At 40.6% G+C, this 16,526-nt stretch overlaps 1 protein-coding gene across 3 annotated transcripts in view; it reads left to right on the top strand.

Annotated features, from left to right (window-relative positions):
- Positions 1-2,289: 2,289 nt before the first annotated feature.
- The window catches only part of ADORA1 (adenosine A1 receptor), a 193,945-nt gene continuing 179,708 nt past the window's right edge, over positions 2,290-16,526 (top strand). For all 3 annotated transcript variants that reach the window (XM_075853893.1, XM_075853892.1, XM_075853890.1), the window contains exons 1-2: positions 2,290-2,542; positions 8,685-9,056. In XM_075853893.1, the coding sequence (XP_075710008.1) occupies positions 8,722-9,056 (335 nt within the window). In that variant the 5' untranslated portion in view covers positions 2,290-2,542; positions 8,685-8,721. The remainder of the gene's footprint in view (positions 2,543-8,684; positions 9,057-16,526) is intronic.

Raw genomic sequence — 16,526 nt, 5'->3', positions numbered from 1 at the left:
ACAGGACCTATCATCAATAAGGTCTAATAGGTTATTTGTGAATCATGTCATAATAAATAGACCCTAGTGGCAAGTTATTGGCTCCAAAGTCAGCTCCAAATGGGGTTGTCTTCTGCTGGACCTTTGTGGCCTATTATTGGGTCAGAGTCTGGGACCACCGGAGGATCCTCTGTTATTCTGGTGGGCAGTCTGACCCGGTTTAGATTCCCCATAGTTACATAACTAGGTAGACACGCTATGCAGGACTCTAGGAAAGCTGAATGACAGCTCTTGTGGAAGTTATAGGTTATAATTGTATAAAAATAAATATGTATCATCTTATGGCACTGAGCACAATTTACTTCTTGAAAACACACTTTGGTCAATTTATCTCTTTACTGACTAATGTATAGGAATTATACTTGTTCTATGGAAGATAGGAATAAGGTTTTACATTCCAATACTTAGAATTAATTAGCTGCCGATCCTCGGTAATTTACATGTGTAAATAATTAAGGGGATGTATTATCAACCTTGAATCTGCCCTGGGAGGTATGAGATTTACACAACGTACAGCACTGGACGATACAGTCTACCATTATCTGTGTATTTCTACATTACATAGTTACTTAGGTTAGGCTGCTTCTTTTAAGACATGGAAGCGCCCCCTCACTGGCTATAGCTGCATGTTAACATTGAAACCGAGACTTAGCCGGTACATGGCCTACCGCCTCTACTAGTTATGACGGATTTCAGCCTTTGCAATGCAAAAACTGAAATCTGTGGCAAGTCCGCTGTGATATCTGGAACGTCTGAATTACCTGTCAAATATGCAAATGTTGGTGCAGATTCATTGCGTAATTGTCCCGAATCTGCACCAACATTTGCAGCGGAAAAATTCTGCCACGTGTGATCGTGGCCTAAGAGCGTCAGCAAATGGTAGTCAATGAGGCAGACAGCTAAACCTAGGTTACTATGGGCAGATTCACTTGAGACATCTACAGATTTTCTGAGTATCACAACCGCATTCTTTTTCTATTTTAATGGTATTTAACATTTTTCTTTACTCAAAATGTAATTTTTGCATGGGTTAAAAACGAATAAACATTGGTAGCGGTCACTTTCCCAGAAAAATCTGCAGCATACTTTGAATTCATGCTTTGAAAACATTTTTAGTTTTTCTTCCTACGGGCTGATTTGAAAAAGACATCCACATGTTTTATATGGAAACCATATAAAAGAGCCCCATGTTGTTTATCTGCAAAATCGTGTGGCTATTTGAAATGAATGAAACGGCAAATTTGCTGGAGAATTTTCGGACACTAAAAATCAGTTCCATATATCTAAAAGGGGTTGCTTCCGCCGCATGTGCATGGATTTCTGTAAGCCCTATTCAGATGGATTGGACAGTGGCTTACATTTCTGCATCAAATCTGCTGCTTGTGAATGTACCCTTAGAAGTGCCAAATACTCTTCAGTGCTGCACAGATATTGCCATAAATTTGAAAATTTGACACAGTGGCTGTATGAGAGCCTCATATTAATTATCTAGACTCTAATGAACCAACCAATATTTGTGTCTCACACAGGCGCTACATTGAATCTCAAGGATACATTTTCATGAGTATCTCAGCAAAGTCAAAGGGGTTCTGGAATATTATAGGGAACCAGGAGAATAATGGGGGTCATGGGAAAGAGACCCCAGCTGTCATTGTTTCATCCCCCTGAAATCATGTAATAAATAAATATATATAAACAGAAAATAACTTCAATATCTGGTATACTGTGTACCAGATCATACAGATATCCTAGAAGTTCTGCTCATAGCAGTTTGCTGTGTAAAAATCATATAAAAACTATAACAAAAGTATAGTAAATACCCAATACTCATGCTATACACAAGTTCTGCATGCTAATGACTGGGCAGTGCAGTGGGAGGATAACTTTATCCTGCCTTTAACACAAGATGCTTATAAAAAATGTATTCCCTAGCACTACATTAAGATTATTGTATTGCTGCAGTATGCAATTTTCATAAGCATAATGCAGCAAGTCAGATTTATGTCCTCGACTAGTATTAATTTGGTGTTAGATTTCTGTACATCTGCCAACTCTATACCATAAGCATAGGAAATATTCACATAAGAGCACAACCTATTCCATTGCACAGTAGGCTAATGGGTTAACAGAAAATATTTAGTATCCATGCCAATGATATGTGTATCCACCCCCTCCTGGTTTATGCAGGTTAAGACCCCCCTGTTTTGCAGGATACTATCCCTTTAAGCAAATCTCTAGAGACAAGTACAGAAGATCATGTGATGACTGATTGATTGCAACACTGTTGGAAGCTGGTAAAAAGCAGCAATAGCAGAGCAAGCAGAGGTATAGGCAGGAGAGGAATGTGGGCTTTTTGGATGACACCCTACACTGCAGTGTGCATTGGACTAAGGGAGACACTGCAGCACCTCTTCAAGGGCAGCAGAAGAGATGTTCTGCACTGGGAATAATGCACAGTATACAAGGCATTGAGGATGCTCTGCTGGATTATTATACAGACATGGCAAGTATCTATAGAAAACTGTCTTTATGCATTGAGTCTATGGAAGGTATTTCAGACATGAAGCTGCTGTATGTGTCTATGTACTAGACAATCATTGCTGATGTGCTCACCTTACATGACAAGCCTTCTTCTGTCTTTCTCCATAGCAGCTGTGCCCTGTCTATAGGAATAATACTATGTCATACTGAGCTCCAGTGCAGAACTGTATATTTGGAATACATCAATGACACAAAGTAACAGAGTTGTGTTTATTGTTTGGTATTTTGCATTAAATAGGTTTTGTTATTTGTACACTGTAAAATATTTATATTTTTGTAGTCCACTTGTAGTATGTATAGTGGATTATAAGGAACCCTCCTAAATACTATACATGTGGTAGTGAAGAGGTGCTGGCAGGTGTAGAAGCGCTGACACTGGCTGAATGGAGGCAAAGATGACCCCTGCTGACTGCATAGGACACATGTGTCAACCATGAGATAATATAGTCATATATATATATAATTAGTGATAGCAGAATGTGACAGCACCTGATAACCCATGTCCTTACTGCTGTTTATGAGGAGTAGCAGTTTAGCTAGGGACAATGACGTCACTGCAACCTGTATACATATTATACATAAAAGGCAGGGAGAAAACAAAAAATGGTAAACAACCATATATAATAATCTAAATAATTTTTCTGCTTTTTCTTCTTGTCATTTATTAACACAAGGGGCTTTGTCTCATTGTTGTGCTGTATGTGTTAGACCACCTTTGGCTTTATTGTGTATACTGTAGAAATTGCAACTATGTGTCAATGGGTAACGTCAAGTTTGATGAAGATATCTCACAGGGGAAGAATGTGTTTTAAGACCCAAAAGAATTAACATAAAACACATGGCGAGTGAGACAGGTATTCATTCTGCTGATCGTATGTAAAAACTGTCCCTTTGTCCTTCATTGCAGCGTATTCCTCTATATGTCCCAGGATACGAGTATGAAGTGGTTTGTATTGTTATCTAAAAATCACAATCTGGTCGAAGTCTTCTAGACATCTAGACTTGACATTCATAGCTTGCAGCACTAGTTTACAATTAGTAATAAATGGGATTGGTTATTATAAGGTTATATTCACACGTGGCAGATTTGTTGAAGAAATCTCTGCAGCAATCACATGGATTTCTGCAAGCCCCATTCACATAAGTGGCACAGTTGCAGAAATTTCTGCAGCAATTCTGCCACGTTAATATACCCTAATAAAATGCTGGATTAAAATAGTATGACATAGTGTGTATACATTGTAAGGTCTCTTACACGCGACCACATATTGCATTAGTATTTGTAAACCAAAACCATAAGTGGATGCAAAACATGGAAGAGTTTTAAAATGTTTCCATTACGGTTTGTTCGCTCTTCGTGTATACACTGCGGATTTTCCTTCCGGATTTGCGGGGGCGGATCATTTTCTGCGACGACGCTCTGTGTCCAGGTTTCCCCCTGTGATGACGTGTCATCATATGTGACCCCTGCAGCCAATTGCACAATATGTTTCTATCATAGAAGGTAGAAAAATTTGAGGCACTCGAGGCAATAAAACTTCTTTATTAATCAAGATCTTGGTCTATATGGTGTGGAATGAACGGGACAATATTTTCTAGTAGCCGTCTTCTGCTGCGCAAAAATTTTGGTGGTATATACCCATGCTATGTCATGCAAATCTTCAGCCGAGTTTCCCTGAGTGTTCTGGGTCGTGAACGTTGCAGACTTACCGCAGCTTATACGCCCGGTCTGTGTGAACATACCCTAAGGCCGGGTTCCCACGTAGCGTAAACGCTGCAGAATTTCCGCAACGGAAGTCTGTGTGGAAAATTCCGCAGCATTTACAGTAGCAACAAAGTGGATGAGATTTAGAAAATCCCATGCCCACACTGTGGAAAAAACCCCACAGCTTAAATGTTAATAAATTGACCTGCGGTGTGGAATTTAATTCCGCAGCATGTCAATTTATGCTGCATTTTAGTTGATTTTATGAATTCAATGGGGATGCAAATCCCACAACGAAAAGCCAAGTTTGCGACTCCTGCTGTGTACTCGCAGCGATTACGCCACAAAAATCGCAATTACGGAAGAAGGGGGAAACAAAACATACTTACCCAGAAGTCTGTGTTTCTTCGGCCAGTCCGGCCTCCTGGGATGACGTTACATCCCATGTGACCGCCGCTGCAGTGGTTACATGGGCTGCAGCGTCATCCAGGGAGGCCGGACCGGACTGCACAGGAGGGACTCGTCGCCATAACAACGGCCTAGGTAAGTAGGCACATTTTTTTACCACTGCTTTCCGCTATGAGAAACCCGTTCGAAAGAATGCACCACAATGTGGTGTGATTGTTTTTTAAAAAAAATGTATGGACGGAATGTGCTGCGGGTTCCAGGTCAGATACGCTGTGCAGTTTTTACGCAACATATCCAACCTGTGGGAACCTGGCCTAATACTTTTTCCTCTGCATCAGCTCCACTCCCGTCCCGGCTTTGGCATACAAATACTAAAGCATAATACTGCCATATGAAAAAATCCAAAAGAGATTTTTGTATTAACACCAATTCCTACAATGACAGTGAAACGGAATATACAGAATTTCCCTGAACTAAATGAGCCTTGGTCACAGCCTAGCACATACGCTATTTAGTCATGATTACACTTCTGTAACATATACTTTGCTAGGAGTAAACAGCCTATTGACTAATGTGTCTTGGTGCTGGGATAGTAATTATCATCCAGTAGTAGAGAATCGCTCACAAACCTTGAAGACAAAGAGCACGTTGATTGCTCCGGACACTTAAACCTTAGTAAAAAGTGAGAAAGTTAATGCATATAGAATTATACAAGAGAATGTTTAGAAACTGTGTGAATTGGCAGGAATCGTGTGCATTTCAGTACTAATGGTACTAATTGGTGAGGCTAATCTGTAGGGTACAGGTGGCAAAGTCACTGGCATCTATTTTTTCCTTACCCCATGCTTGGCTGGATACCTACATGTTCATTCTCCTTGCAAAAATATTGTAGTATTCCCTTGATTTATTTTATGTGTCTGCCTATCCTGCTCCTTGCATTCAGAAGTGTGTGCCGCTTTCATTCATCTCTTCTGACCTTAGCTGCCTTCTGTTCACTTCTCTTTTTAACACTCTCAATTATGTAAAATATCTCTCGAAGATTGAACTCCGCAATCCATTTAAAAGGAAAACTTCAATTATTTTAATTGTTTGTTGCATAGTTGCTCATCCGTTTTAGACTGACATATATTCTTCTCTGCCAGACTCTAAGTAAAGCCATGATTGATAAAGCTGTACTTCAACAGACTAGTAAAAAGATTGGAGATCTCTGAAGAGGGTTTTACACTGGGCAATTATCGGGCAGACAAGCGTTCATAGAACGCTCGTTGCCAATAATTGCCCTGTGTAAACAGGGCAGCGATCAGCAGATGAACGAGCAAACACTCGTACATCTGCTGAGTGTATCGTTTTTAAAACCTGAAATATTATCATTGTCATCAGCACATCTCCCTGTGTAAACAAAGAGATGCGCTGCCGACATGATAATAATGTATGGGGATGAGCAATTGGAGTAAAGACTGCTCGTCCCCATACATAGATTCCTAGTGACAGGAGCAAACGAGCGCCGATCAGTGACTAACTTTTGTTTTTTTTCTGTTAATGACAATTGAGACATTTGACTCGCTACATACAAAGACGCAAAAAAAAAAAAAGTGCCATGTTACATCCGGCTGGTAAATTAGCTCTGTACATATGGCACCAAATAGAGCGTGTGTGGCTCCGTACTAGGGACCTGTACATCCTCCATACAGGCGACGTGTACTTGGCCCTACGGTGTGCATGGGGTCTTAATGTGTCCACCCTGAGTGTAGATATTTATAAATTAATAGTCTTAAGTCCCCAATGCAGAGATGTAGATTTCCTCCTACTCTGCATGACCTAAAATGTATGGAAAGCTGCAAGACGCTTGGTGGAAAGGGGTTTCCACAAAAGTTGGACATAGATGAGCACAAAATAATCATCAATATTGGGTTCACATTTTTAAAGCTGGATTCACGCTCAGGGGGGAATTATTAAGACTGGCATTCCATGCACCAGTTTTAATATAAAGTCCGTTGGAGTACAATTCAATCTCTGGCTGTCCGTGCACCAGAAAAGAAACCTACACCAGATTTCTGATATAAGTTACGGCATAGTAAATGTGTTGAGCCACCTGTCAATAAGCCCCATTCACTTTTTGAAAAGTAGTGGGAGTGGAGTAGAAGGTAAGTCATAAGATTGTGATGCAAAAATGTGTTTTTTATGCAAATTGTGGCTTTTCTACATGTAGATAGTAAAATAAATTTTCCCATAGTGTTTATGTCACGCTAAAACACAACAGCCAGATGTTTTCTGGTAGTCAAAAGGAGAGTCAGTTAATTTATATGTGATTTTATTCTTGGGTTTTGGGCCACGTTGGCATTTATCCAAAACCCAGCATGCTCTAGGTGTTGAGTTTTTTGGGCCATTTTCCACCCATAGACCTTAATTTTACCAACAACTGCAACCGTTGACTAAAATGTCTGTTCACTATGGAAAGAAAGATATTACATTATTATACCAACCAGTTCTGTTTCTTTTAGGGGTCTGGCAGGTTCTCACTCCTTTAGCCTCAATGGTGGCAGACCTGAACGTGTATGTTAATGGGGGGAATAAAAGGAATTAATGGCTGGCTGAAGTCTTTTTTGGCAGCAGATATTGAAGCTGTATTACCAGCTGACTGCACCAAAGCTGAGCATATCTGTTCTTTGCCAGATTTGCTATATATTCAAAGTGATGGTATAATGAGACTTGGAACCCAGAACATCAACAATGGTCCATCGCATAGATATCATGCAGACTTATGAGTTACTTTAGAATACAACAGACATGCAGGTTGGCAATTTATGGGCGTTGTCATTGTTCTCTTATATTCTTATGAGGACCACCAAGGTAATGGAAACATGTCGTTGTGAATGGTTGCGGATTTAAATGTCCATAATTTCACAACAATGCACATATCCTACAGATTTATTGCCCCCCCAAACTTTTAAGGCTGTGAGCCACATACAAATATAGCAAGATGTGTTGTGCAACATTAACTATTAAAGGAGCAAAAAAATCTAACAAAGGTGACGCTGAGCACTGTAAAGATTGTATCTTAAGGGAATAAATGTATTAATAATGAAAGACTATATACTAATGAGGCCAAATGAAATGACCACAGTGGGAGTAATATTGTACAAAGACCAGTTCTGCAATGATACCAAGAGTGTCAAGATCCTGTTATATGTTCCAGAACCAGATTGCAATGATCTTTCTGGTGCCAAGTTTCAGTAATTCCCAGTAGAATTGGTACACAGGAGTATCTAGACAGCCACATATACAAGGACCCTGAGAGCTACTAGTTGGGTATCCCTCTTGTAGAGCAATGAAATGAAAAATAGACAGCACTTGATGTACAAAATATTAGATTAAAAAAACACTATATTGAAGTTGAATATCAAGAAGTAAATGTTGTATATTTTTTATTTTACTGTTGGAAGTTAGTCTGGGTCAGGGGGACGGAGCCCCTACTAAGACCTGCACCACTTATACTATTTGATATTAGGCTTTGAATGATGTCCTACTTTCCATTTTTTGCACTTCTGTCGAGCAATAGTGAACAACCTTCTATAGCTGATGACCTCCAGGCTAGAGTAGCTTTGGTGTGGGCTATAACATACTCGTGCCAGCATTGTTTTGGACACTAAAACAGTGGTGTAACTATGGGGGGTGAATTGGTTTGCGGTCGCACCTGGAACTTGACGACTCAACAATTTTCAGTATAATGTAACAAGATGTTAAAAAGCTGTTGAAAACCATGTGACCAATATTCTCATTGCAAAACCATGGTAAAACACGTGCGTTTTTTTCTGTGTGGCACACTACTGCGATATGTAAACCCAGCCCAAAGAGAAAACTTGGAACGGATAGAAAAATCAAGCCACATTTATGTCTTATTTTAAGGGAAAATCTCTGTATTTTTAAGTGACTTATTTTTTCTACACTAAATATGGTCAGAACTTTAACATGATGTCCTAATTTTTTTCAGGTTCAGGATTAATGGTCGTTTTCTGCACTGAAACAGCATGGGCACCTCAGTCTCGCTAGCTGTCTACATTGTCATTGAAGTCCTGATCGCCTTGGTATCTGTGCTTGGAAATATACTGGTGATCTGGGCAGTGATTGTGAACCAAGCACTTCGAGATACCACTTTCTTCTTCATCGTGTCACTAGCTGTGGCTGATATTGCAGTAGGAGCTCTGGTCATACCTTTAGCCATAATAATTAGCATTGGACTTGAGACTGAATTTTATAGCTGCCTGATGGTAGCCTGTATTATGCTGATCCTGACGCAGAGCTCCATACTTGCACTGCTAGCCATTGCTATGGACAGGTATCTTCGAGTCAAAATACCAACAAGGTTAGTAGTTTAATTCTAATATTAATAAACCATGGGGTTTTCTTAATTTGGTTTGTTTAACTTTGCTTTGTTTCTGAAGAATGTTATTGTGATTTGTATGAAATTGTTTACAGACCATACCACAAAACGCCGCTTTTTTATCTGAAGTCACAGCATTTTTCTGTGATTTTGTGTGTTTAATCTATTGTGATTTGACTGCGCCATCTGAATATACCCCTAGTGATCATAAAGTACGGAAAAGTATAAAGGAAAGACTTTTTGTGCCTTTTTTTAAAGTATGTACAGGTTATAAAAAAACATCAAACACGACATTAAAAGAAAGAAGGCCTTAAAGAAACTCTCTAGCCAAAACGGATACACTCATGTCTACTGCAGGGGCTGAGGGGGTGGTGCATGACACAGGAATTCAAAGAACACCAAAGAGAGAATAGCTGTGTTATGTACTGACCCTACTCACCCCCAGGCATTGTACAAGGCATAATAATGTGTGTGAGTTCTTCCCAGAGTATTCCTTTAACCCCTTAGCGACCAGTCTATTTTAGGCCTTAATGACCAAGCTATTTTTTAAGTTTATCCATCGTCTCATTCAAAGAGCTATAACTTTTTTATTTTTGCGTCGACATAGCTGTATAAGGTCTTGTTTTTTGTGGGACAAGTTGTATTTTTTAATAGCACCATTTTGGGGTACATAGTATTTATTGATTAACTTTTATTAACTTTTTTTGGGGGGCAATAAAAAAACAGCAATTTCGCCATACTTTTTTGCATCCTAAATTTACGTTTATAGTGTGGTATAAATAACACAATAACTTTATTCAGAGGGTTGTTACGATTTGCAACAATACAAAATTTATATAGATTTTCTGTTTTACTACTTTTTCACAGTAAACACTTTTTTTTTTAAATAACTTTAGTTGGGGGTCGTTACGGAAGTGACGATACTAAGAATGTGTAACTTTTTTTTGTTTTTTTTTATAAAAAAGCATTTTACAAGTGTGTTTTTAATTTTTTATTAACTTTATTAAACGTTCTTTTTTACTTTCTTACTAGCCCTACTAGGGGACTTCACTATTCGATCCTCTGATCGTATTTATAATACACTGCAATACTTTTGTATTGCAGTGTATTAAGGCTTGTCCGTGTAAAACGGACAGGCAACTGCTAGGCCATGCCTCTGGCATGGCCTAGCAGGCATAACCAGTGGCAGACCTGGTGGGCCTTAATTAGCCCCCCGGCTGCCATAGAAACCACAGACATCCTGCAAACTTATTGCAGGATGCCTGTGGGGTGAGAGGGAGCTCCCTCCCTCTCTACAAAACCACTCAGATGCGGCTTTCCCTATTGAGCGCCGCATCGGAGGTAGCGGAGAGCAGGGAGATTTAACAGCTCCCTGCTCTAGTAATTTATTCTGATGCAGCGCCGTGAAAAGGAGTATGAATCAGAATAAAGCCCATTAGTGGCCTCTGTGAAAAGACGTATGCATCGAGATAAAGCCCATTAGTGGCCTCCGTGAAAAGGCGTATTGGCGGTCACTAACGGGTTAAGGATCTTTTACTTGTCTACGGTATCTGTGTTGTAACCCAAGGTAAATTTCTATCTCCTCACATGTTCTTGCTCAGGTCACTGTTAGGGCTTATTCAGACGAACGTGATATACGTCCGTGCAACGCGCGTGATTTTCACGCGCCTCGCACGGACCTATGTTAGTCAATGGGGCCATTCAGACAGTCCATGATTCTAACCCCTTAAGGACGCAGCCTAGTTTGGGCCTTAAGGCTCAGAGCCCATTTTTGAAATCTGACATATTTCACTTTATGTGGTAATAACGTCGGAATGCTTAAACCTATGCAAGCGATTCCGAGATTGTTTTCTCGTGACACTTTGGGCTTCATGTTCGTGGTAAAATTTGGTCGATATATTCAGTCTTTATTTGAGAAAAATTGCAAAATTTAGAGAAAATTTAGAAAAAATAGCATTTTTCAGAATTTAAATGCATCTGCTTGTAAAACAGACGGATATACCACCCAAAATAGTTACTAGTTCACATTTCCCATATGTCTACTTTAGATTAGCATCGTTTTTAGAACATTATTTTATTTTTCTTGGACGTTACAAGGCTTAGAACATAAACAGCAATTTCTCATATTTTTAAGAAAATTTCAAAAGCCTTTTTTTTAAGGTACCTGTTCAGTTCTGAAGTGGCTTTGAGGGGCCTATGTATTAGAAACCCCCATAAAACCCCCCATTTTAAAAACTAGACCCCTCAAAGTATTCAAAACAGCATTTAGAAAGTTTTTGAACCCTTCAGGAATTTCACAGGAATTAAAGCAAAGTGGAGGTGAAATTTGCAAATTTCGTTTTTATTTCTGAATTTCAATTTTATTCTATTTTTTTTCTGTAACAAAGAAGGTTTTACCAGAGAAACACTACTAAATATGTATTGTCCAGATTCTTCAGTTTTTAGAAATGTCCCACATGTGGCTCTAGTGCGCTCGTGGAATAAAACACAAGCCCCAGAAGCAAAGAAGCACCTAGTGCATTTTGGTGCCTCTTTTTTATTAGAATATATTTTAGGCAGCATGCCAGGTTTGGAGAGGTGTTGAGGTGCCAAAACAGTAGGAATCCCCCAAAACTGACCCCATTTTGGAAACTGCACCCCTCAAGGAATTAATTTATGGTTATTGTTACCATTTTGACCCCGTAGTTTTTTCACAGCGCGTATTTGAATTGGGCTGTGAAATTAAAAGAATGACAATTTTTCCAATAAGATGTCATTTTTGATCAGAATTTCTTATTTTCACAGGGAACAAAATGCCCCATTTTGTTGCCCAATTTGTCCTGAGTGCGGCAATACCCCATTTGTGGTGATAAACTGCCGTTTGGGCCCATGGGAGGGCTCAGAAGGAAAGGAGCGCTATGTGTTTGTTGGAGTCCAGATTTTGCTGTATTGGTTTTCGGGTGCCATGTCGCATTTGCAGAGCCTCAGAGGTATCAAAGCAATGGAAACCCACCAAAAGTGACCCCATTTTGGAAACAAAACCCCTCAAGGAATTTATTTATGGGTGTTGTGACCATTTAGACCCCACAGTTTTTTCACAGAACTTATTTGAATTGGGCTCTGAATTTAAAAAGAAAAACTTTTTTCCAATAAGATGTAGTTTTGGCTCAAAACGTCTTATTTTCACAACGAATAAAATACCCCATTTTGTTGCCAAATTTGTCCTGAGTGCGGCAATACCCTATTTGTGGCCATAAACTGCCGTTTGGGCCCATGGGAGGTATTAGAAGGAAAGGAGCGCTATGTGTTCTTTGGAGCAGAGATTTTGCTGGATTGGTTTTCGGGTGCCATGTCGCATTTGCAGAGCCCCAAAGGTATCAAAGCAATGGAAACCCACCAGAAGTGACCCCATTTTGGAAACTACACCCCTCAAGGAATTCATTTATGGGTGTTGTGACCATTTAGACTCCACAGTTTTTTCACAGAATTTATTTGAATTGGGCTGTGAATTCAAAAAAATGAAATTTTTTCCAATAAGAGGTAGTTTTGGCTCAAAATTTCTTATTTTCACAAGGAATAAAATGCCCCAATTTGTTGCCCAATTTGTCCTGAGTGCGGCAATACCCCATTTGTGGTGATAAACTGCCGTTTGGGCCCATGGGAGGCCTCAGAAGGAAAGGAGCGCTATGTGTTCTTTGGAGCCCAGATTTTGCTGGATTGGTTTTCGGGTGCCATGTCGCATTTGCAGAGCCCCAAAGGTATCAAAGCAATGGAAACCCACCAGAAGTCACCCCATTTTGGAAACTACACCCCTCAAAGAATTTATTTATGGGTGTTGTGACCATTTAGACCCCACAGTTTTTTCACAGAATTTATTTGAATTGGACTGTGAATTAAAAAAAAAATTATTTTTTCCAATAAGAGGTAGTTTTGGCTCAAAATTTCTTATTTTCACAAGGAATAAAATACCGCATTTTGTTGCCCAATTTGTCCTGAGTGTGGCAATACCCTATTTGTGGTGATAAACTGCCGTTTGGGCCCATGGGAGGGCTCAGAAGGAAAGGACCACCATGTGGCCTACTGGGAATTTTCTGGTGCTAAGTCGTGTGTGCAGAAGCCCCTGAGGTATCAGTACAGTTGAAACCCCCGAGAAGTGACCCCGTTTTAAAAACGACACCCCTTAAGGAATTCATCTAGAGGTGTAGTGAGCATTTTGACCCCACAGGTATTGTGTAAAAGATAATGCGCAGCAGATGGTGCAGAGTGAGATTTGCAATTTTCTATATATATGCCATGTCAGTGTCCGATATATTGTGCCCAGCATGTGCCACCGGAGACCTACACCCCATAAACTGTAATGTTGGCTCTCCCGGGTACGGCAATACCCTACATGTGGCTGTTATCAGCTGCCTGGGCACACAGCAGGGCTCAGAGGGGAAAGAGGAGGAGGGGTAAGCTGTGCGAAGTGGATCAGAGCGAGTAAAACTGGGGTAAATTAAAAATAAAGGGATGGATGATAAATTTGAAAACACTCTTTCATACAGAGCTCTGGTTTTTCGGGACACGCGTCACATTGATATATTGTGTCCTTCCTTATCCCCCTCTTATAGCAGACTCTGCACCTCTTTTGACTTTTTCCCTTCTTGCCAGTTTGGGGAACTTCTCCTAAAAAGTGTTGCCCTGGTACGATGCCTGTGGCCCCGCTTCCAGAAGTACTGTAAGGCTTCAGGACTTGATCTGACAAGTCCACCCCTCCCATGTACCTATTGTAGTCCAGGATGCAGTCTAGTTTGGGGGTCCCTGTACTGGTACCTCGTACAGGTACATGGGTACTGGTGTGGCATCTCCCTGGTCTTGTACTTGACACACAATATGTTGCTGCTAGATTGTGCCCTGCTCTCACCCCTTCTGAGTGTTTGCCCAAGCAGAGTCGTAGGGAGGCCTCTCAGGTTTCTTCTAGCAGTGCCGCATGCCGCAGGACTTCTGGAAGCGAGGCAGTTGAAGAGTGGGACGCTGGTATAAAAATTATCCAGGTAGAGGTGGTAACCCTGGTCCAGCAGTGGGTGCACCAAATCCCACACAATTTTTGTATTAACTCCCAGTAAGGGGGGGCATTCTGGGGGCTGAGAACTGGTGTCCTTCCCTTCATATATCCTAAATTTGTAGGTATACCCTGATGCACTCTCGCACAGCTTATACATCTTCACGCCATACCTTGCCCTCTTACCCGGCAGGTACTCGCGGAATTGAAGCCTCCCTTTCAAATGTACCAGGGATTCATCTATAGAAATACACTTCTCGGGGGTGAATGCTGGGAAAACCGGGCACTGAAACGGTCTAATAGGGGTCTCCGTTTATACAAACGGTCAAAACTGGGGTCATCTCGGGGTGGGCACGGCTCATTATCAGTATAATGTAAGAAGCGAAGTATTGCCTCATTTTTATTTTATTTTTTAGTTTCCAGCTCAGTTCTGAAGTTGCTTTGAGGGGCCCATATATTAGAAACCCCTATCAAACACCCCATTTCAGAAACTAGACCCCTCAAAGTATTCACAACAGCATTTAAAAAGTTTATTAACCCTTTAGGCGTTTCACAGGAATTTAGAGCAAAGTAGAGGTGACATTTAATTTATTTAATTTAATTTATTAGGCACCATGTCCGGTTTGAAGAGGTCTTGTGGTGCTAAAACAGTGGAAACCCCCCAAAAGTGACCCCTTTTTGGAAACTAGACCCCTTGAGGAATGCATTGTAGTTTTCATGGGGTGCATGCGACTTTTTGATCAGTTTTTATTCTATTTTTAGGTGGCGTGGTGACTAAAAAAACAGCAATTTTACTATTGTTTTTTATTCAATTTTTTTTACAGCGTTCACCGTGCGCTATAAATGACATATTCACTTTATTCTGCGGGGCGATACGATTACGGCGATACCAGATGTTTATAGTTTTATTTTATGTCTTATGGCGTTTGCACAATAAAATACATTTTGTAAAATATAATTAATTTTTTGTGTTACCTTATTCTAAGAGCCAGAACGGTTTTATTTTACCATCAATAAAGCCGTGCGAGGACTTATTTTTTGCGTAACGAACTGTAGTTTCGATCAGTACAATTTTTAGGTACATGCGACTTTTTGATCTCTTTTTATTCCATTTTTTGGGAGGTGAAGTGACCAAACAATTGTGATTGTGGTACGGTTTATTATTATTTTCTCTTACGGCGTTCACCGTGCGGGATAAATAACGACATTGTTTTGTAGTTCAGGACGTTACGGACGCGGCGATACCAATTATGTATAGTTTATTTGTTTATTTATATATTTTTATTAATAATAAAGAACTGATAAGGGAAAAAGGGGGACTTTTACTTTTATTACTTTTAAATCTTTTATTTTCTTATTTTTACACAACTTTTTTTTACTTTTTCACACTTTTTTTACTTTGTCCCACTAGGGGACATGAGAGCAGGAGGCTCTGATCGCTATTCTAATACACTGCACTACATGCGTAGTGCAGTGTATTAAAGCTGTCAGCTGTTCGCTGACAGCAAGCATAGTGGGTCCTGATTTTGTCGGGACCCACTAGGCTTCCGTCGATGGCGTAGCCAGAGTCCATTGTTAGGATTCTGGTTGCCATAGTAGCCATCACGGCCCGCTATCGTGTAGCAGGCCGGCGATGGCAGCTTAACCCCTAAGAAGCCGCGATCGCTATTGAACGCGGCTTCTAAGGGGTTAATCGGCGGGGACCACCGCGATCGGTCCCTGCACACTAAGCTGTGATAGCCTGCTGTCGGAAACAGCAGGTATCACAGCTCAGACACGCGCCGGGGAAAGATGGCGCCGTGTTTACTCAGGTCAGTAATAGTACTGACCTGAGCGCGAACGTTCTACTTAGCAGGACGTACTATTACTGACCTGAGCGCGAAGGGGCTAACGCAGCATGTGTCCACTGCGTAAAACTCACGACATGTCCTATATTTGTGTGTTTCTCGCGCATCACGCACCCATTGAAGTCAATGGGTGCGTGAAAATCACGCGCAGCACACGGAAGCACTTCCGTGTGACGCGCGTGATTCGCACAAAAGCAGTAAAAAGTATGAATGAAAACAGAAAAGCACCACGTGGGTATGGTGTTCTTTTGGTGATGTGCAGTGTTGGCTTTGCGACAAACATACCTTTTGGAATTATGGCCAAAATGTTCAACCTTGGTCTCATCAGACCAGCAGACTTGATGTAGGTCTTTGCAGACTTGATGTAGGTCTATGCAAAACATAGCCGGGCTTGGATGTTTTTCTTTGTTAGAAAAGTCTTCCATCTTGCCACCCTACCCCACAGCCCAGACATATGAAGAATACGGGAGATTGTTGTCACATGCATTACACAACGAGTACCTGCCAGAAAGTCCTGCTGCTGCTTTAATGTTACTGTAGGCCTCTTGGTAGCCTCCCGGACAAATTTTCGTCTGGTCTTTTCAT

Source organism: Rhinoderma darwinii, chromosome 2 (assembly GCF_050947455.1).
Source record: "Rhinoderma darwinii isolate aRhiDar2 chromosome 2, aRhiDar2.hap1, whole genome shotgun sequence".
In the NCBI taxonomy this organism is placed as follows: domain Eukaryota; kingdom Metazoa; phylum Chordata; class Amphibia; order Anura; family Rhinodermatidae; genus Rhinoderma; species Rhinoderma darwinii.
This window is presented reverse-complemented; position numbering and strand designations above follow the sequence as displayed.